Source organism: Physeter macrocephalus, chromosome 7 (assembly GCF_002837175.3).
Source record: "Physeter macrocephalus isolate SW-GA chromosome 7, ASM283717v5, whole genome shotgun sequence".
Lineage (NCBI taxonomy): Eukaryota > Metazoa > Chordata > Mammalia > Artiodactyla > Physeteridae > Physeter > Physeter macrocephalus.
This window is the reverse complement of record NC_041220.1, coordinates 64,153,202-64,175,713: the sequence shown is the minus strand read 5'-3', so window position 1 is coordinate 64,175,713 and position 22,512 is coordinate 64,153,202. Positions and strand designations below refer to the sequence as shown.

At 34.5% G+C, this 22,512-nt stretch overlaps 1 protein-coding gene across 10 annotated transcripts in view; it reads left to right on the top strand.

Moving 5' to 3' along the window:
• The window catches only part of ANKRD17 (ankyrin repeat domain 17), a 164,422-nt gene that overhangs the window by 98,526 nt on the left and 43,384 nt on the right, over positions 1 to 22,512 (top strand). For 6 of the 10 annotated variants that reach the window (XM_007126247.4, XM_028491899.2, XM_007126246.4 and 3 more), the window contains 7 exons: positions 4,197 to 4,345; positions 13,251 to 13,362; positions 13,495 to 13,640; positions 17,416 to 17,558; positions 18,313 to 18,526; positions 19,040 to 19,215; positions 20,294 to 20,456. In XM_007126247.4, the coding sequence (XP_007126309.2) occupies positions 4,197 to 4,345; positions 13,251 to 13,362; positions 13,495 to 13,640; positions 17,416 to 17,558; positions 18,313 to 18,526; positions 19,040 to 19,215; positions 20,294 to 20,456 (1,103 nt within the window). The remainder of the gene's footprint in view (positions 1 to 4,196; positions 4,346 to 13,250; positions 13,363 to 13,494; positions 13,641 to 17,415; positions 17,559 to 18,312; positions 18,527 to 19,039; positions 19,216 to 20,293; positions 20,457 to 22,512) is intronic. The other 4 variants (XM_055086023.1, XM_024115383.3, XM_028491898.2 and 1 more) reach the window with 1 other exon arrangement.

The following is a 22,512-nucleotide window of genomic DNA, read 5'->3' as shown; positions in this document are numbered from 1 at the left end:
TGGACTCTTGAACCATGTGTATCTTTAGAAATATTAGTTCAATCTCAGACATTCTCAGATGGATACAGGTCAAATTAAAGATTAGCTTATTCAATGCAAGTGGCTGAAACTTTCTAACTTAGGTGGGTAGATGGGAATCTAGGTTTTTTGGTAGTCAGGTTGATGTTTGATTTTTTTGTTTGTTTTTGGTTTTGTTTTTTCTTTTTAAGTTCAGAATACTGATAGAATTTTGGCTTTTTAGCTTCTGTATTCACACCAATAAACCGGGAAATTGATAGAAGTTGAAGTGCAAAACTAGTAGGATATATCAGAAAGCTTATTTGTGAACAGAAATACTTTATATCCTAATGGATCAGACTTCAAACCTGATGGATATTTAAAAAAAAACAAAAAACGTAAATACTTTTACAACAATAATAAAGTACGAAACCAAATAAGGTTGGATTATACTGTATGTCAGTCATTTATCCCCTGTGAATGTTAATGTGTAGTTTCTTTCTAACTGTATTATGAGAAGGTGTGGTCCCTTGATAGTATCATAAATGATATATCTTTAAATGGGTAGGCAGAGAAATTTTTTTCCATTTTAATTAGCTTCATTGGCAAAAAGAAATATTTTAGGGGTTGTTTTAATGGTTCTAGTTTTGGGTACTTAGTTTTTGTGAGTTCTGTTACAAAGTAGTAGAATAAGATTTTACAGGATTATAAGCCATAAGAATACTGTACTGAAAAGAATAATTTTCTTCATTTAAAAAAAAAGTATAAAGAAAAAAAAAAAACCAGAAAAAGAAGGAACAGGGGAAAACAAAGGGAGTAAATAGGTGAATTTTGATAATATTCATCTGCTGTCTTCCCCCCTTTTAATGCTTTGGTCTATACTTAAAGGGTGATTGCATTTTTTCTAATTTTGAAACTATGTTTAAGTAGCAGTATATATTATAAGATTATACATAATTTAACTTTAATCTTTTAAAAGAATAAAAGAAAATGAAATTGTATAGTGTTGAGATATTTAGCTAACATTCGGAAACTAAGAAACCAGCTAATGACACAGATTTTGTACTTAGAAATTGCTCTAAAGTTTCCCAGTCTTCTTTTAGTATCACCTCAACAATAGTATGTGGAATGAAAGTCTCTGCTAATCTTAGAGGGTACAGTAACTACATCGGAAAAAATGCTATTAATTGTTAGTAAGAACTATAAAGCTTCTTATATTAAGAAGTATACATTTTTCCTATAGATTTGAAAGTTACTACTAATCACCATTAGTGGGTTATAATAATTGGGAATGTAATTTTAAAAACAGTATATATCTTATGAAAATTGAAGCACAGTAGCTCCAAATGCCAAATTTGATATTACTTTCATGGCCATTAATCTAGATCATAATGGTGTTCTTTATATTATGTCAATTGAACTACCAAAGAATGTGTAGAATTGTTATTTATTCAATTAAATGAAGAATGGACGTTCCATACCAATGACTATTTTAAAATTTTTGATATGCTATCAGAATTTACCTGATGTTCTTGGGCATAGTTATCAATAATGATTTGCCAGTTGTATAATTTTTATGCTGATCAGAATTATCGGAGGTTTGTAAAGTAGTTTTTCTGTTGATTTGTTTACCAAGCAAAAACAATTAAATTCTCCCTATGTGTTCCAGGTGTTTTCATATAAAATTATTTTTTAAAGCTTATAACTTCTTAGGAAATATGACAGATACTTGTCATATTATAAAAATACTTTACCTGTTTATTCTCATTTATATGGGGAGAGGAGAGATGGCCAGAAGAAAGAACAGGATTAAAAATATCCAGCTACCTCCCTGCAACCCATTCCTGCATCATGCATGTGCACGTGCACAGACATACACATATACACTAGCTTCCACAGCCTTTAAACTTCTTCTATGGTAGTACTTGTTATTTCAGTTGACTAATGACCATTTCCATTTCTTTCTTTGGGTTTTTTAATATCTTACAACTTCATTAGGCTCAGTCTTCCTTCTCTCCTTCAGCATAATGTCTGTTCTTTATTCCTTAGTACCCATTTATTAGACTGCTTTTATAAGATTCAGTCTCTTTTTCTCTAGTACTTGGCTGGTCAGAATCTTCTATCTTCCTTGGTTTCTGTACTAGCCAAAGCAAAATCAGTTCCCTATTTAACCAGTCTTAACAACTTGCCTTTGCTGTGCTGTCAAGTTCCCTCTTTCCTTGCTTGATGTTAAAACTTCTTTGAGCATCTGGTTTTCCCTCTCTGAAATCTAACGCTAAAATGAAATTCCACATGTAAAGATCTGGTCTGTACCATGGTTCCTTCAGGTACCTACATATTTATAATTGTTACTTTTAATTGTAGAGAATGGTTGGGTGACAGGCAGCTATTTAGTCTTAGTAAACCAATTTCATAGGGACCCCAAGGGAATTAAATGAGGGAATTGATTTTTCCTATCTCCTTCTAGAAGAGGTGATAAGAACAACCAGTTTGACCAAAAATAAGAAAACTAATATGTTCTTTAAAAGAACTTATTCAAATTGAAATGTAAATTATAATTTAGTCATTTAACAATAAAGCTTAGATTTTTTTGTTCAGTATCATGAAATAAAATTCAGTTTTTCGGACAGATTGGTGTTCATTCTGTTTAAGCTAATTTTGTGTTTAGAATTTTCATTTGTGAAAATCAGTCTAATCAGAGGAGAATATGGAACCCATTTTAAGAGCCATAGATTTTATATGGTTTTGAAATTTATATCTAGAATGTGTACATTTGAATTGTCTTGATCTTTTTCTTAACGTACAAAACTATCAATGTGGAGTAACAATATCAAGGTCATTAGATGATTAACATATTAGTGTTGAATACATGCCCTTTTCTATTGATCTGGATCCCTAAGGATTCAAATAGTGTGTTTTGTTTTGTTTTGTTTTGTTTCCTCCTTTGTTCTTCCTTTGGCTTTTAAGTGGACTTAAAAATGTATAATTATAGAATGTGTGTTGCTATAATGTATAGTGTATGTTTGTGCCTGAACTAAGGATTTCATGTAAAATAGATTTCTTAATTAACAATTGTGTTTATAATTGTTATGATAAGGTCTATTTCAGTTTTGTTCTTGGTAGGAGCATAACCTCTTTTGCCTGGTTTCAGATCCAGTTGTGAATCATGATTGTTTTCTGTCTGATGTAGTTGATAACTACGTTGGTAACATACATCCACACTACTGTTGATCATTCAAAGATTAATGCCCAGACTAGTGCTATAGCATTTTTAATAAGGGGGAAAAAGGATTGATGTTCACATGGCAACTCCAGAAGTTAGTTGATGAGGGAATAAAGTACCCTCAACTGCTGCCACATTTGGAATTTTCCCATCTCAAGTACTGACCTAATTAGCCCCTTCTTAATTTGCTTATTTTGGTGAAAATAATATCATGGCAAAATTATACTTAGAACTAACAGTATCTATATTTGAAGGCTGATGGCATGCATACATTTTTTTCTACCCTAATGTTTTAATTGTGTCCTTCTAAGTCAGTGTGATTGCTAGATTGATTGGTGAGCATTTTACGCCCTTCAGAATAATTCTGTATGTGAGAAACTGTTTCTGTGTGAGGATCAAATTTTTATATATATATATATATATATATATATGCTGTCATACTGAGGGCCACCCCCTGTCTGCAGTTAATAAAAGAATAGGAAGTATTTTAAATATTCAATAGCAAATGTCCCCAAACAGTGATACTACTTTCATTAGTTCTAGAAAATAAAGTGTGAAATTGGCAGGTAAAAGACACATTTTCTCCTTCTGAACTTGACTATTTTAACTTTTATTCCTTTTCTGATTAAGAAGATATAATGGATAACCATTTGCATATCTATTTAATTTTAATTCATAAAAATATTTTTGTTTTCAGGGTTATTTTGAATTAAGGTTTTGTGATTACATACCATAAGAGGGGAATTTGTTTTTCATATGGTTTATTGTTTAGCAAATGGGTTACCCTCAATATATATTTAAATTTTGGTCTGTTGTCCAGTGTCAGAAATAACCAGGAAAATGAGTTATTAGTGCTATGGCAGTCTACCTGTAGATATTTTGTTTTTAAAGATATTTAAATATTTTCTGACAACTATTTCTTACTGTTACCTAACAATGTTTCATCCTCATTAAGTACAGTTATTTTGTTCAACAGCAGTCAGTGGAAGAGCATCTGCAATGTCAAACACTCCCACCCACAGTATCGCTGCTTCCATTTCCCAACCTCAGACTCCAACTCCAAGTCCTATCATCTCTCCTTCAGCCATGCTTCCTATCTACCCTGCCATTGATATTGATGCACAGGTAAGCGCCAAACTCAGGAGTGATAGTTTTTAGCTGGAATTGTATCATCATTAGAAACATTAATCAGTTATTTAAATCATCTTAGACTGTTTTGTCTCTGGGCAAAGACCTGAGCCACAGTTATAAATTAGAATCCACATTTAAAGAAATAAAATACTAAATACAGATTATTACTGCTAATTATTGTGAAGATCTGGTTTCTGATGTCATCAAGTAATCTTTTTTTCTTAAACTTTAGTTTAAAAAGGGATGTAAAAAGAAAGAACTTATTTAAGATTATGTATTTCCTTCTAAACTTAAATTAGAAGATGTGTTTTAAAATTCATATTGGATTCCATTAATATAGCATATATACTCAGTTGCATTTATATTGTCTTTGAAAATTCTGATCTTGCTGACTGAAATATGTAGTAAGCCTATGTGTCTGTTTCTATAACACTGTTAAGTTTAAAAAACAAGGTTTTTAAAAGAATTAGTTTACCATGAAATGTCAGAGCAAAGTGAGGTTGGGAAAGAGAAGGTAGCTTGTGTTTTGTCCTGAAGAAATGCCAAGCAGCCTAGCTTAGAAGACTGCTGAATGAGGTAAGGGTATACAGCTTTCTTCAGGACTGAGAAATGTTAGCAGTTTATTTAGTTTTGTGTTTTGATTAATGCCTGATGGAGAGACTAGTGTGAGGGTGGTGGTGTACATTATAAAACTTGCAGTTTTATAAATGATCACTTCTTTATAAGCATCAATTTGAGGGAGGGGGATGGGGGAGAGGGAGAGAGAGAGAGAGTATGTGTGTGTGTGTGTGTGTGTGTGTGTGTGTGTGTGTGTGTGTGTGGTTTGTCTTAGCATTGAGACGTAGTTCTGTGGGAGAGCTCTCACCAATTGATATTACATGGGGCTAGGAAATCTCTGGTGGTCCAGTGTCCTGAACTTGGCTCTCTCACCTCAGAGGCTCAGGCCAGACACCCAGCCAGAGCACCAAGTCCCTGTCAGCCACATGGCTTACATGTAAATTGTTAAATTCTCCAGCCCAAATGCACAGCGTGGCCAGCCTTCTGTGCCCTGCCTGGTCCTCCAGCTGGACGTTGTCTTCCAGGCCTGGTTGCTATGGACAGCCTGCTTTGGATCCAGGTCCAGCTGCATTCCCTAGCATCTAGAAGAAGCAGCCATTGCCCCCATCCTCCCCTATCCCCGCTGGAACTCTGAAGTGAGTCTCTTGAAGGCAGCAACTGTATGGATCTTGTTTTTTTAATCCAATTAGCAACCATATATCTTTTATTATGGCATTTAGTCCTTTGACATTTAAAACAATTATTGAGATTTATGTACTTATTTCCATTTTGTTTTTTGTTTTCTGATTGTTTTTGTAGTTTTCTGTTCTTTTTTTCTTCTTTTCCATTGTGGTCTCTTCCATTGTGGTTTGATGATTTACTTTAGTATTATGTTTGTGTTCCTTTATCTCCAATTTTTCTATATCTAATGTAGGCTTTTGCTTTGTGATTACAATGGAGTTCATATATGTTGACCTATAACTACATTTACTGATTTAAAACTGATACTTATTTGTGTTCAAACACATTCTAAAAGCTCTGCATTTTTACCCCCACCCTCCACGTTTTTTTAATGTCATAATTTATATCTTCATGTCTATCCCTTAACTGTTTATTGTAGTTATAGTTCATTTGACAATTTTTGTCTTTTTTTGTGTGGTTGCAGTATGAAGGCCTCTCACTGCCACGGCCTCTCCCACCGCGGAGCACAGGCTCCGGACACGCAGGCCCAGCGGCCATGGCCCATGGGCCCAGCCGCTCCGTGGCATGTGAGATCCTCCTGGACCGGGGCACGAACCCGTGTCCCCTGCATCAGCAGGCAGACTCCCAACCACTGCGCCACCAGGGAAGCCCCAATTTTTGTCTTTTAAACTTCATACTCTCTTATTTAAGTGGTTGATCTGCAGCCTTTACTATATATTTGCATTTACCAATGTGACTTTTCCCTTCCTATAATTTCCTATTTCTTGTTATAGCATTTTCTTTTTCACTTAAAGAAGACCCTTTAACACTTCTTGTATGGTTTGTTTAGTATTGATGAAGTCTTTCAGTTTTTGCTTTTTGAGAAGCTTTTAAATCTCTCCTTCAATCCTTTTTTGAAATTGAGGTATAGCTAATTTGCAACTTTGCATTAGTTTCAAGTGTACAGCAAAGTGATTGTTACATATATGTGTGTGTGTGTGTGTGTGTGTGTGTGTGTGTGTGTTTGTATTATTGCATCCTTAAGGGCCTGTACTATTAAGCATCAATTTGAGGGAGGGGGATGGGGGAGAGGGAGAGAGAGAGAGAGTATGTGTGTGTGTGTGTGTGTGTGTGTGTGTGTGTGTGTGTGTGTGTGTTTGTATTATTGCATCCTTAAGGGCCTGTACTATTAAGCTATTGAAATAAAGCCTCCTTTTCATTAAGATGTTTCTTGGTAATACTATGAAAAAGGCATCTCATTTCTGTTCTTACTTGCTTCCCTTATTTTATATGAGCTAACTTTTTTTTGAGCACCTAAAATAGTTAGGGGCTTTTTTAAAGGAATAACTTTATTCAATCTTCAGATTACACATATAAGGTAGCTACTCTTAAACACCCACTTTTCCTGATGAAGAAACCTAGGCTAAGAGAGAGACTAAGCATTTGGCTTACAATCACTTCATTTAACTAAGAAATGGTGGGGCTGGAGTCAAACTTAGGTTGGTTTGACTTCAAAGGCACCCTTCCAAATACCATACTATAGAGCTTCATTTTTAGTCTCATAAAAAAAATTAGACATTCATTTGGTGACCCACAATGGTTTACATTTCATACTGATAGCATTATAGAATTGGATTGAATTTTTTATTGAATTTGCATTATTTTCCTCTAATCTGTTTTGCTCTAGTCTGTTAATGTTTTAACCAGAAGTATATTTTCTAATTTTGTGGGATCAAGAATTGATCCATAAGCAAAAGTAAAACTCCACCAAAATATAAAGGGTTTCCTCTTCTTCTTTTTTTTTTTTTTTTTTTTTTTTTTTTTATTGCTTTAAATAAAACAGCCACAGGGACTTCCCTGGTGGTCCAGTGGTTAAGACTCTGCACTTCCACTGCAGTGGGGCAGGTTCAATCTCTGGTTGGGGAACTAAGATCCCGAGTGCTTCACGGTGCAGCCAAAATTAAATCAATTAATCAATCAGCTACAGAAAAGGTTCCATCAAGTATGATCATGATTTATTGAATTTGAGATTATAGTGATAATGAAATTTTACCTGACTATACCACTCAACCAACCATAAATTAATTTCTGAGAAGTTACATATAAATACTTTTAAAAAGTTAATTTGAACAAACGACGTACATTTTAAATGTAGTAGACATACTTGACGTACATTTTAAATGTAGTAGACATACTTACTTAAAAAGATTTGACTATGGCTCCTTAAAAATCTGCTTCTTTTTTTTTTTTGGCGGTACGCGGGACTCACACTGTTGTGGCCTCTCCCGTTGCGGAGCACAGGCTGCAGATGCGCAGGCTCAGCGGCCATGGCTCACGGACCGAGCCGCTCCGCGGCATGTGGGATCCTCCCAGACCGGGGCACGAACGTGTGTCCCCTGCATCGGCAGGCGGACTCTCAACCACTGCGCCACCAGGGAAGCCCCAAAAGTCTGCTTCTTTATCTGGTCTTTACATTGAGGCTTTTCAGTTGGGTTAGCCTAATATGAGTTACAATACTTTTCATGGAGTTACCCATAATTGCATAGTTAGAAATTAGAAATTTCCTGTTTTGGAACACATAATACAAAATAATTATTTGGTAATAATTGTTCACCATTTTTTCTTTAACTTTCAGTGTTAGTTTTTTTAACTTACTAGTTTTTATGATACCAAGAAGGTACTTAAAGTGATAAATACAAAGATTCTTTTATGCTTAATCCACCTGAAGTTTTTTCTACATTCTCAACACAAATTCCATGAGATTTTACATAATGGATATTTTGGTTTATGTGTGACAATACTGTGCCATTACAGACAGGTGATATGATGAAAAAGTTAATACTAAGATTCTTCCTCTATTTTGAAAGATTAAAAATCCTCTAATAATTGGATCTTTCATTTGTTTATTTAACAAAACTTAACATGTACATTCTTAACTCTTTACAGATACTTCTTTAACTTAATCTCTGTAACAATCCCATGAAGTAGGTACTGTTACTATTACCATTTTACAGGTAAGGAAAGAGGCCTTGCCTAACAGCCAATTTTTAGTGGAGCCAGCTTTCAAACAAACAAAAAAAAGACTCTGGGTCTAAAATCTAGGAAATAGGTCTGCCTAGATAGCAAAGGGTCATGTGTGTTTAATCTTTACATCTGTTTAGCATATTTCCTTGGCCATACGGCATATTTACCGCAAAACTTAACTTAAGGAAGAACAAAAGAAGTGTGATTTTTTAATGCCTCAGTATGTAAGTCTCTTTTTTAAAATGCTAATGATTCTTGAAAAATGGTCCTTTAGTTGATCATTATAGTAGGGAACTAATATTTTAAACAAGGATTAGCTGGAATCATATGTGTAATTTCTGGCCCTTAAAGAATGCTGACAATAAGAGTTTGCATTCTTTATAACATTCCTCAAATCTTATGTTCTATAACTAGAAATCACCCTTGGTTTGTGTGCCACAGGCTCTCCACCTCTCATGTAATGGTTTTATTGAATTAAGTTTGTCTGGATACTATCAAAACTTTTAAGATTAATACTACACACTGTGCTGTTACCAAAATTTATTTTAGGAAACATCAATAAATGATAGTTTGAAGTAATTATTTGGGACTGTTTTACTATACATTCTGATAACATAGCTCTAATCTCTATTTTTATTTTGCTTGAATGGTGTAATAAAACTTATACCTGGGTACTCTAGATATGGAAATTAGGAATCACATATAGATTTTTAAGAACTGTGGTTTTATATGAAACAATAAATCTGGTTGAAGGTTAGAGTTGAATCCCCTGAAATAATTATTTTCTGTATTTTATAGTGTGAACTTTTTATTAACTCTACTAGCCGAAAGTGAGAAAGAATTAGTTGTTCTCTTCATAGGTTCTAAAACCTGTGTTCTGGCATGAACTGAACTTGTGTTCCAGTTCTGAACTGCTTGACACTTTATTCTCAAATTTCTAAAGGCTTTCCTTGAAGTTGGAGTAACTTATTCTAACACATCTCAAAAATGAGAAAACTAAATACCTCCTCATGTAATTTTGCCTTTTTTTTCCTTTTTTTAATAATTAACATGTATCCATTATCTTTTAAAGAAGGTAGATGTTAAATTTAACCTACATATCAAGACTGAAATTGTAGAGTATATAAAATTATGTTTTACCTTTAATGGTATAAATATCATTGGTATTTCTCTTTTCTTCTGTTTTTGCAACGTGGAAAACAGTTTCACCACGATTTAATGAGAAATTAAGGAGACCAGGAGAAAACTCATTTAACTCATAATAGTAATATGAAATACTCTGCCATTAAAGCATTCTACTTTAAAATGCATGCATTCTGGGCTTTCCTGGTGGCGCAGTGGTTGAGAGTCTGCCTGCCGATGCAGGGGACACGGGTTCGTGCCCCGGTCCGGGAAGATCCCACATACCGCGGAGTGGCTGGGCCCGTGAGCCATGGCCGCTGAGCCTGTGCGTCTGGAGTCTGTGCTCCGCGACGGGAGAGGCCACAGCAGTGAGAGGCCCGCGTACCGCAAAAAAAAAAAAAAAAAAAAAAAAAAAAGCATGCATTCTACTTGTTTATATGAAGTGTTTTAAATAGGTTATTTACTGTCTTACTGATTTTTCTCATTTATTGAATGCCCTAAAGTACCATCCTTTTTAATCTTATACATGACCCCTAACATGGTTAGAGAATGAGATATTTGGGACTATGGAGGTCTAAAAAATATTCAGCCCTTTGAATCCTAATAGTTTTCAAAGTAATTTATTTAATTACTTTAAATGAAATGAACAGATATACTTCCTTTTTTATAGTTCAGATATTTTTTCACTTATATTCTAGCTCATTAAAAGCTGCCTTTTCCTTTAATATTGCATTTGCCTTATGATTCTTGCTTGTTTTTTTTATCTTATAAAATTGAATAGTCATGCTGGTAATTTACAGAATATTTTTACATTGAATATAATTTTATCATTTTTTATAAGCCTGAATCATCATAACATGTTATGATACAGAATGGTATATTTTATGATATTGTGAGCTAAATGGAAATTTTCTTTAGAATATAGACCTGGAAAGCTCTTAACAAAGCTCTGGGCATCTTTTTCCTTTCCAGGTTTCTCTTAGATATATGACCAAGAATGTGACTTGGTAACCAGTATAATAACATAACTTTAGTGTTACTTAGCCTTCTAGAAAGTCATCAACTACATTTCATTTCCTTGATTAGAAATATTCAAAACACCTGTTTTCTTTAATTCAAAACTACCTGTATCTTATCAGTAGTTAATTTTAACCTGAACTCCGACTTCAGTTAAATTGTTTCTTGATATATTGCAAATCAGGATATTTCTTACCATTTTGGGAATGTGTAGTATGTATCTGGGGGGGCGGTGAAAGTCTCACTTCAGAATCTTTAAATTCTTTCATTATTGTCTTAAAAAGATTGTTGTAAAATATTAATTGCTTTAATTTCACCTTAATGCAGAAATATAGTGAAGTTACCTACTTATAAGTTGCCCAGGGAATTTGACTAACCTCCCCCTCTTCTTCAGCTTTCAATATGTTTTCCTTCAACTCTCACATTGTTCATATTTCTCTCTTAGTTTCAACCTAAATTTGCCCTGTACAGTAACCTGTAAACTCCTAGTGAGCAGAGACTATATTTACTTATCTTTGTCAGCCTTAGAGTATCTAGCAGAGTACTTTGAATATAAAAGGTGCTTAATAAATGTCAGTTGAATTGATGTTTTATAATGTGGAAAAAACCCAAATTTTACTGATCCTCTAAAATTTTCCATGCTTACCTTTTCCAAATTTTGTCTCTTCATTCTCTATTACGATTGGCACCAGTTTCCTAAATTACTCTTTAACCCCTGGAAGACTTCTAGAAACATCATAAACTTCATCATAAAGTTGACTCTTCATCATAAAGATTACTCTTCTACTGATTGTCTATACACTAACATAGAGAGCACATAATACAGATAGATTTAGCATTCTGTTCACCTCAGTCAGCTGTGCCTTAGGGCTGCTCTCTGATGTAAGAGGGTAAGCAGCATTTTGTTATCCATGATTCTCTTGGTTTTTTTTACACCAGTCTTTACCAGTTGTTAGCATGTGTGACCATCAGAAGGTTATTTCTCTGACCTTTGTCTCCTTTTCTCTGAAATCAGACGTAATAATTCCTTCCTTATAAACCTGAAATAAATATAATATTATATAACACAATAAATATGTATTTCATATATGTAATCCTTTGTTTTATTAGTGATAGTCTTTTATTCTATGACCCTTACAGCTACTGTCATTCATTCAACTTAAGTATCATTTATTGTTTCCTAGGCAAGACATCACTAATAGGTAGAGAATGCAAACATAAATAAGACATGTTTATTACCTTCCAGGAATTTATAGTCCCCTGAGGGTGATAGACACATAAGTAATATTAACATAAGGAAGATTGGTGATAAATGCTGTAATAGAAGTGAATATGTAAAAGCGGGAAGATGGCTTAGACAGAGCTATGCAATAAAAAATAATGCAAGACTCATATAATTTTATGTTTTCTGGTAGCCACATACTATGATAGAGTGTGACCACTGGTTAAATCTATTATTGATCACTATCACTGGCATAAGTCAGAAGTAAACTGTATATAAACAGTGTCATGTCTCAATTATAATTGTGTTTGTCTTTCAAAATACATTGTATATTATATTTTTTTGTTCCTTTAAATTTTTAGGGGCTTTGTTCCTCGAATGCAGTTAAGTTACTTGGAAATAATTTTTTCATTTCAAGACTTGTTTTTCAGCTTTGTTAGATGGGTCCAGAGTAGCTAATTTGGCCTAATGGCTGAGGATTTTTCTTGATATTCTATGTGTTTTGAGGGTCTTTCTGCTCTGGCTGTGGGAACCAAACTATTCCCAGTTCTTTGTAAGCTCTAGGTGTTGTTCAGTCCCTTCTGATAGTCTTTCCCTGCCCTCCAGTAATTTTTCTTATGCACGTGTGTTGATCAGAGCTCAGCTGAAGACTCAAGGGGAGCCCTCTGCAGATCTCTGGAGTACTCTCTGTATGTAGTGCCTTCCTCTCCAGTAGTCTACCCCATGAATTCTAGCCACCTTCACTTCTCCAAACTCTTTTCAACTCAGGGAGAATGCCAGGCTCTGTTGGGTACCCTCTAACTGCACTTTAGCCTGGAAACTCTCCAGGCAATACAATAAGTTAATCATTTCTGTCCTCAGTGATCACTGTCATGTGTTGCCTGTCTAACTAACATCGTTTCAAATAGTTTGTCTTGTTTTGTTGTTTGGGATGGGAAGATAAATCTTGTCTGTGCTACTCCATTTATGGGTAGAAGGGAAAGTGAGTCCACAGTAGTATTTCTTAAAACATGTAGCATACGGTTGAAAATCATACTTTTTTTTCGTCTTGCTTGCTTTAAGAATTGCCCATAAAGTTCAAGTATTATTTGTAGTCTTTAAAAAAATCACAAGTTGACCATTAGTGGGAAAAAAAAGAGTTACTGTCCAAATGTTTGATATAGTAGAATAGTGTGTGTGTGTGTGTGTGTGTGTGTGTGTGTGTGTGTGTGTGTGTGTATTTGGTATATGTACATATTATGTAATTGATGTTAACATTTTTAATTGTCTGATGAGCTAATCAACAATTTTTTACAGACTGAGAGTAATCATGACACGGCGCTAACGCTTGCCTGTGCTGGTGGTCATGAGGAACTGGTACAGACATTGCTAGAGAGAGGAGCTAGTATTGAGCACAGAGACAAGAAAGGTAAGGCCTGCTTTTGTTAACTTTTCTTCTGAATTATTTGTGTTCTGTGACGAAATACTACTTGTAGCCCTATTTTGATGGACAACAGCACTGTTTCTTTGCTTAGCTAAGAAGATCTTTATTTTACTCCAGGTTTTACTCCGCTCATCTTGGCTGCTACAGCTGGTCATGTTGGTGTTGTGGAAATATTGCTGGACAATGGTGCAGACATTGAAGCCCAGTCAGAAAGAACCAAGGACACACCGCTATCTTTGGCTTGTTCTGGGGGAAGACAGGAGGTATTATTGTCCCCAAGTGTAATTTTTTTTTTTCTCTCTGTTTAACAGATGTGCACTTTAATTTATATGATTTTGTGGTAACAGTGGACAGACATTAAGATTTATCACAGTGGGGCTTCCCTGGTGGTGCAGTGGTTGAGCATCCGCCTGCCAATGCAGGGGACAGGGGCTCGTGCCCCGGTCCGGGAGGATCCCACATGCCGCGAAGCGGCTGGGCCCGTGAGCCATGGCCGCTGAGCCTGCGCGTCCGGAGCCTGTGCTCCACAACGCCGTGAGCCATGGCCGCTGAGCCTGCGCGTCCGGAGCCTGTGCTCCGCAACCGGAGAGGCCACAGCAGTGAGAGGCCGGCGTAACGCAAAAAAAAAAAAAAAAAAAAAAAAAAAAAAAAAAAAAAAAGATTTATCACAGTAGCTGAGACTATAATCTTTTAGCAAAAGGATAAGAATTAGTGTTAGCATAAACTGTCTTGCCAGAAAAATCATACATTGTTTATTTTCCTACTCATCTAAAAGTACGAACTGCCATAAGAATCCCTCTATATTGCATTCAGGCTAAGAGAATGATTAAGACATCCCAAATCAAATCAGCAAGCTCCTGATAAGTGGGGCCTATATTCACTCATCTTTTCCTGTTCCAGAGTACTTAGTGTGAAAGATACTTAAGCTCAGCCTCTGTTGCTCTCTATGTATAAGATTAGTAGGGGATTAAGAGTGTTCAATTTTTAGTTGTCCTGAGTACTTTTGTCTTTTAATTGTTCCCCAGCCCTTCTCAACTCTGGAGGAAAGGTTCTTGGTTATATTATATGACCTTTTAGTTTCTTTAGGTAGAACAGCTGGTGTGCTTAGGTATAGGCCCAAGAGGTCATAGCTTTGCTCCATTGTGTGTCTTCTTCGGACATTTAATAATCAGTTGGATAACCTCATTCTTCTGGCATTTAATAATTAGTTGGATAACCTCATTTTAAATCAATTTTTAAAATCCAATTCTATTCACCAGTCGTGCTGTCTCTATGCATTGGTAACTTCTCAATTAGGGAGTTGTTGAATCTTATATTTAGGAAGCACTCTAGGTCATTCCAGGTGAGTTTCCTACTCTCAGCTTAAAAATCTTTTTATTTTTTATTTCACCATTCTAATTATTTTCTGTATTCCACAGTGGACGTGATTCTATCAGTCAGAAATGTAAATGTTCTGTTTTTGATATATAATGAAAGTAAAATTTTGACTTAACTGAAATTTTCAATCACTGTGTGGTTTGAAATAATACTTGTCTCATAACATTTTTCAATATTGAATCAAAAAGAAATCAGTTGATTTTCTTCCTTTCAAAGCAATGTTAAAGCCTATAGCCTACTGTAATCTTTATGTATTCTTACTAAAATGTAACAGATGAGGTTATAATAATTATAGAAGTCTTTTAGGGTAATAATTTTGCCTATAACACTCTTGCTTTTATTTGGTGTCATTAGAACAGTAAAATATTTTGAAGTAATTAATAAAATATTAGAAAGTCATTTTACTATAAAATCACAAAATAATTCTTTGATATTGAATATTTATTACTTTTGGGGAATAGACCATTCCCTCTGAGAGAAAACTAGGGTCAGTTATCTTTGCATAAAGGAATTAAGAAAAACTTTAGAAATTTGATTAGGGTTTTCTACTTTATTGCTTAAGGGACTCTTTGTAAAATGAAATAGCCTAATGCCAGTTTGGGAGCTTGTTTTTATGATCTTGTTACATAAACCAGTTAGTCTTACTGGCTCTAAAAGCAAAAATGTGATAGAAAGTCATCTAAAATTAGTCATAGCTTCAGAGAAAGATAAGAATCATTTCGCTTATACATGGAATCTTAAAAAAAAATACAAATGAGCTTATATACAAAACAGAAATAGACCCACAGACACAGAAAACCTACTATGGTTACCAAAGGGGAAAGGAGTGGGGGAGGGATAAATTAGGAGTTTGGGATTAACATATACACACTGCTGCGTATGGAATAGATGACCAGCAAGGACCTACTGTATAGCACAGGGAACTATACTCAATATTTTATAGTAACCTCTAAGGAAAAAGAATCTGAAAATTAAAAAAGTATGTATATGTATGTATAATTGAATCACTTTGCTGTACACCTGAAACTGACACAACTTTGTAAATCAACTATACTTCAATAAAAAAAAATTTTTAATGAAATTTAAAAAAGAAAATGCTTATGAATGTGAACTTAAAAAAACCCAAAAAACAAAAAAATAAAATAAAATTGGTCATAGCTTTATTCAAACGAGTAAAGTTTTAGCTGGTAGTAAGGCAAAGCACTGTTCATTAACATTTATTTATTTCCCAGTTAGATAATATTATTAACAGTAAGAGCAAGGATAAGTGCTATGATCTTGAGCAATCCTTAACTTCCTTATGCCTCATTTGTAAAATGAAGATGAAGATGCTAGTACCTGTGTCAAAGAGTTGTTCTGTGCATTAAACGGCATAATGGACAAAAGATCTATGAATGGCACTTAAATAAATGCTAAATATTCTCAGCTATCAGGGAATGCGAATTAAGACCCCAGTGAGATACGACCAACCACATCCACTAGAATGGCTAAAATTATAAAGATTGACTATGCCAAATTTTGCTGAGGATGTGGAGCAGCCAGAACTCCTTGTTGATGAGAGTGTAAATAGTACAACCACTTTAGGAACAGGTTTGGCAATTTCTTAACTAAACGTGCACCCAGAAATTCTGCTACTAGGTGGAGCCCATGAGCAATGAAAATATATTTCCACAAGAAATGTTCATAGCAACTTTATTCAGAATTACCCCAAACTAGAAACAGTAGAGATGTTTATCAATAGAAGAGATAAAGCAGCATATTCACATAATGGAATGCTACGCAGTACACACAGATGACTTTGAAACACTCTGTGATTCATTTATATGAAGATCTATGGTAAATGAAACTAATCTTTGGGTAGGATTGACTGAGAAAGAACATGAGTAAATAACAGATTTAAATTAGGCTTATGCATTTGTCGATACTCAGTGAATATACTTTTTTGTGCATTTATTGAAGTTACAAATTTCACCTAAAAAAACCCTAAAAAGCCTAAAAGCAAATAAGAGTTTAGTTCATGGTACAGATGCTGATGTGTTTAAGGGAAATTGCAGGTGTCTACAATTTACTTAGAAATGAAATGCATCAAAAAATGATGGACAGACGAATAAATGTGATAAAGTAAGTAGAGGAAAATGTTAATGGTAGAATCTAGGTGATGATTGTATGTAAATTTTTTTCAACTTTTCTGTGTGCTTAAAAATTTTTATGGTAAAATGTTGGGGGAAGATAAGTGTTAGCTTTATTCCAAAAATGTTTTTAACATTTAGTTTTTGATTTTAAGTTTAAAAAATATTTTAAGGACATTTACATGTATAAATGAAAAAATCTCATTCTATTTTACCACTATGTGGTGGAATAATACAGAAATACTAATTTCCAAAACAGCATTGCACAAGAACACATGAGGTCAAGATCTTTCAATGAAAACACTATGCCATTTCAACAGATTCCAAAATGGATTTTACTTGAGAAACTATCCCTTTATTGGCCTCTAAGACCTTTTGCTTTCATTTGAGACTGATTTTGTGCAAAGGATGAATGACTTTCCCCTTCTTTTGTTATACAATAAAGCAGAAAAAAAGAGAAATCAGAAATATACACCTTGCAAGTAGTCTCACCATAAGAAGAAAACACATTTTTTTCCTTTTCTTTTTCCAGGTGGTGGAGCTATTGTTAGCTCGAGGGGCAAATAAAGAGCACAGGAATGTTTCTGATTACACACCTCTAAGCCTGGCTGCTTCTGGTGGCTATGTGAACATTATCAAAATATTACTAAATGCAGGAGCTGAGATTAATTCTAGGCAAGTTTTATTCTCTCTCTCCAAGTCCCTTAAGAATGTTATGTTAAAGATATTTGTAGAACACTTTTTTTAATGCCATATTTAGGAAATGCCTTCATTACAAATTTAGAATTCAAATTTAAGTGTTTAAAACTGTTGACATAGGGCTTCCCTGGTGGCGCAGTGGTTGAGAGTCCACCTACCGATGCAGGGGACACGGGTTCGTGCCCCGGTCTGGGAAGATCCCACATGCCGCGGAGCGGCTAGGCCTGTGAGCCATGGCCGCTGAGCCTGCACGTCCGGAGCCTGTGCTCCGCAACGGGAGAGGCCACAACAGTGAGAGGCCCGCATACCGCAAAAAAAAAACAAAAAACAAACTGTTGACATAGAACTTGAAAAAATGATCAATTACTTTATTTCTTATGATAAGCGTAAACACATCTGTCTTATGTTTTTATTAAGCAAGCAAGTATATACTTTAGAATGGAAAGTTCATTTTAATAATGACTTAATAATTTATCACTTTTCAGCCCAAGTTATTATGTTGAATGAGATACAGAAAGTATTCTAGTTCTGGGTAGAGTAAAAGATTTGTAGTGTAGTCTTGGTAATATCTCAAAGAATTGGTAGGGCTGAGAAGAATGATTATTTTAAATAATTCTGCCGAATAAAGACTCTTAAATCCTAAGATAGAATTCTGTATTATCATCTAGTTTTTCTGGGACATTTAAAAAATACATTTTTCCCTTTGTTCTCCCCATACTTCCACCCCCAGAACTGGTAGCAAATTGGGCATTTCTCCTCTGATGTTAGCAGCTATGAATGGGCACACAGCTGCCGTTAAGCTCCTGTTAGACATGGGCTCTGACATAAATGCTCAAATAGAAACCAATCGGAACACTGCCCTTACCTTAGCCTGCTTCCAAGGAAGAACTGAAGTGGTTAGTCTTCTGCTTGATAGAAAAGCAAATGTGGAGCACAGAGCTAAGGTAAGGAAAAGTCTGAGATTTACCCATGGGTTTATTGCTTTGACATTTAAGGTGTACATTAGCAATATGCTAATTATACTTCTAGTACTTTGTAGTAACATTTATCTCTTACATATATATATATAAACAGAAATCATTCTGTATGACTCAGTTAAGCATTAACTCTTGAAAATACCTCAGCAATAGATTTTTATAGGTAATAATGATATTGGGGTTATCAGCTGAAAACTATGTAGTATTATGAAAGAGAAGAGAGGGAGCATTTATTAAGTGCCAGTTATATGCCAAGTACATGTGTCTTAAAATTTTTACCAACAAATGGACATGAGGTAGAATCATCTGCTTTCAGTAGACCTCACTGTAACTGAGAGAGGTTAGCAGTGTCAATGCTGAAATTTAGTCATGAATTTTGTAACAGCTGTACTGTAATGCTCTCCCAGATCATTGTTCTTTAACATTTTAGTACTTTCTGGTCTCTTATGTGTTGTTTTTTTTATTTTTCACTAAACCTAGACTGGCCTCACACCGCTAATGGAAGCTGCCTCTGGTGGATATGCAGAGGTGGGCCGAGTTCTTTTGGATAAAGGTGCTGATGTTAATGCCCCTCCAGTGCCCTCCTCGAGAGATACAGCTTTAACCATAGCAGCAGATAAAGGGCATTATAAATTCTGTGAGCTTCTCATTGGCAGGTATGATGCTACCATACCCTTCATGTGAACGTGGTGTTACTAGTGATTACTAATCTCTGTGCAAATTGAACTATTAAAAAATCAAATGTGTTTACTTCTATAAACTGCAGTGTATTTTTTTATGTTTTAAACCTACCTCTAATATTTTCCACCCATCCAGAGCTATGCTGCATTGTTTAATGTATTTCAGTGCAATCTAGGAATATTTCTTTTCTTCCTTTTTTGTCTGTGTATACACTTTTAAAGTACTATAATAAGCTATTTGAACATCCAGCTATTGTCATCCATATTCACATCTCCCACAGTTTTGCAAAGATATCACCTTAAGTCTTGTAAGTCTGGCAATAATCTAAGGCTTCATTGTTGATTTTGTTCTTTATGGTAATTAGGGCTTTTAAGAGACAGTTATGGAACTGTTCAAGATATAAGATAGAGTCAGGATATTTTTTTTTTTCAGTCACTTAGGAGTTACTTGCCAGTCTTTCAAAGTTGCTTGTCTGATAAATTAGATTTACTACTTTAACAGTCTGAAAGACTTTTGCATGGTGTCCTAACAGTAGTAATTAGTAGTAGCTACTATCAGCTAGTTATTTACCATGAGTCTTATCTACCATGATGCCCACTGAGTGCTAAACCTTCATGTTATTTTAAGAGTCATTCTTTTATGAAGCCACATAATATAAATACATGAATACAAATAATCTGAAAGATATAATCGCCTCATAGGATACTGTTTGTGCTCTAGGATACTGTTTAATATATTAACAGGATGTACCATTATTTTTCACTAAGGAAAATTTTACATTTTCTCAGGATTTGAAGCTCAGAATTATTCACAGAGTCATTATTTTTAAAATAAGGAAAGCAATTATTGATGTATCGTTAGTTTTGATTCAATGGCTTTTAATTTGATGACTGGAAATTCTTTGTAATGTAATTCTGAGAGAGAAATATATTTTAGTCCTATATATCTTAAACAATTTTTTCCTTTACAAAATATTTTCACAAAATTCATAGTTGATTTTTATTATTATCTGTGTCATTTCATTTAAAAGTGATATTTGTGTCATTCATTTAGGGGTGCTCACATTGATGTACGTAACAAGAAGGGGAACACTCCATTGTGGCTGGCAGCAAATGGTGGACACCTTGATGTGGTTCAGTTACTGGTGCAAGCAGGTGCAGATGTGGATGCAGCTGATAACCGCAAGATAACTCCTCTTATGGCAGCATTTAGAAAGGTAGAAGTCTTTCATCCTCAGTCAGTTGGATATTTTTCACTTAGGCTAGGAAGTGCATAATTTAATTATCACTAAAGACTCTCATTTTAGGATCCAGCAGTAGTGATGAAAGCAGTAAAATAATAAGCAAATAATCACTCTGATGGCAACATTGAAAGGTAGATACAGGTATGCCAGAAAAGCCATTAATAGTATCCATATTGGATGTCAAAGCTAAGTAAACTTTTAAAAAGTTGTTCGAAGTAGTATTTTCAAAATCTAGTTGCAGTCTTAATCTTTCACAAAATATAAATCCAACTAAGAGTAATTAATTACGTGTTTATGAATGAGTGTTTTCTTGTATTAGCACAGCAGAGAAAAATTTAACTTAAATTTGATTTCATTTTTAATTATTCACTTTAATTTCTAGGAAAAGAGGAAAAATGAAAATTCAGCTGCCAGTAATTGAAACCTTCAGAAGTAGAAATAAATTTTGTGAAACTGAAACTTTCTGTAATGCATAGCACAGAACTGTGTATAAGTAATTTGATTTAATGTTTTGGTTGATCTCTTAAATTCAGGTCTGATTTGTTATTGGGGAAGCCAGACTACTATTCCAGGGATTATAATTTTGGGTTTTGTCATTCTGTAGGTATAATTTTGAGTTTTGTCATTCACGTAGGTAAAATCTCTTATAGATTCCAAATTACTTTGTTGTATTGAAAATTTTTAATATATAAATTGTAAAAAATCATCTTTTCCTTTTTCTCTTATTATTCTCTCTGACTCTTGTTCTTTATACCACCTCCTCCCTGGGTGTTCTGGACTACCTTCCCACTGACTCTGAATTTTTTTTTCCTCGCTAATCAAACTTATTCTCAGTGGCTACCTACCTCTTCTCCAAGCAAGCTAGCATATCAAGTTTATCATCCAAACCATTTCACTATGTTAGTATCCTCTTCAAGTACCTTTTCATGTCTCCCCGGTCTCTGTAATCCTTTGAAATCCAATCTTAGTTTGTTATTCAAAGCCCAATCCTCGTGCTTTTAGAACTCATCTCCCATTGAGTCCCTAATGTGGAGTCTTCTCCTTGCTTGCTCTTTTGTCATTGTCTCTCATAGCACCTTTGTTCTCATCTTGGGAATGCCCATGTCCTTCCTCATTCTTCCACAATTACTCATTCTTTGGGTACAGTGTAAATCTCCCCTTCTACAGAAACTCTTCCCATTCCGTTTGAGCTCACATTGAGATATCTAATCTCTTAAAGGTTGTAGAAATTCTACAGTTCATTATTATCTTTATCATTTATTTTGACAAATATATATTGTTATTACCTTAACATCTAACATGCATATATCTCATCTTTCCAAATAGACTTAGCTCCTTAAGAAAGGCACTTATCTTTTATACTCTTAGTATGCATTCCATTATTTATTTTCTTAGTACCTACCATGTACAACTGTAATTGTTGGCATATTACATTGTACAGATTCCAGCTGTTGCATTTTGTACAAAATGTAATAATCAGGGATCCACACACAAAGTCAGGTAACTGTATGAGTTGTCCCATATAAATAGTTTAAATACTGTAGAAGTGTTGGTGAGATATCAAGGAAAGGTGCAAATGGCATTTAAGCTATTCATTAAAAGATAGGGATAGTTCAGAAGGATGCAGATGAGAAGGAAGAAATAAATGCAATAGAGGAAATGTACTAAATATAAACAGATGTTTATTCATCTGTTTATATGTGTTGTGTCAGTAATAGTGTGGATTAGAGAAAGTAGAGAGCCTCTTGAAGGCTGGTCTGAAGATTTTGAACTTAAGTGAACTGTGTTACAGTGAATAATACAATCATCGCTCAAGCTTTAGGAAAGTGTATGTTATTTCTTTTGCATTACCTAGTATAGTGCTGTGCATTCAGTTTTTATCTCAAAGAAAGAACAAAATTGTTATTTCTACTCTTTTAATGCTTTAAATTGAAACAGGATACTCAGTTCTAATGAATTAGCTAGAAAAAAAAGACGAGGTTTTTCTTCTCTTTCACACACATCCTGCATTTCTTCATACTGACTTTAT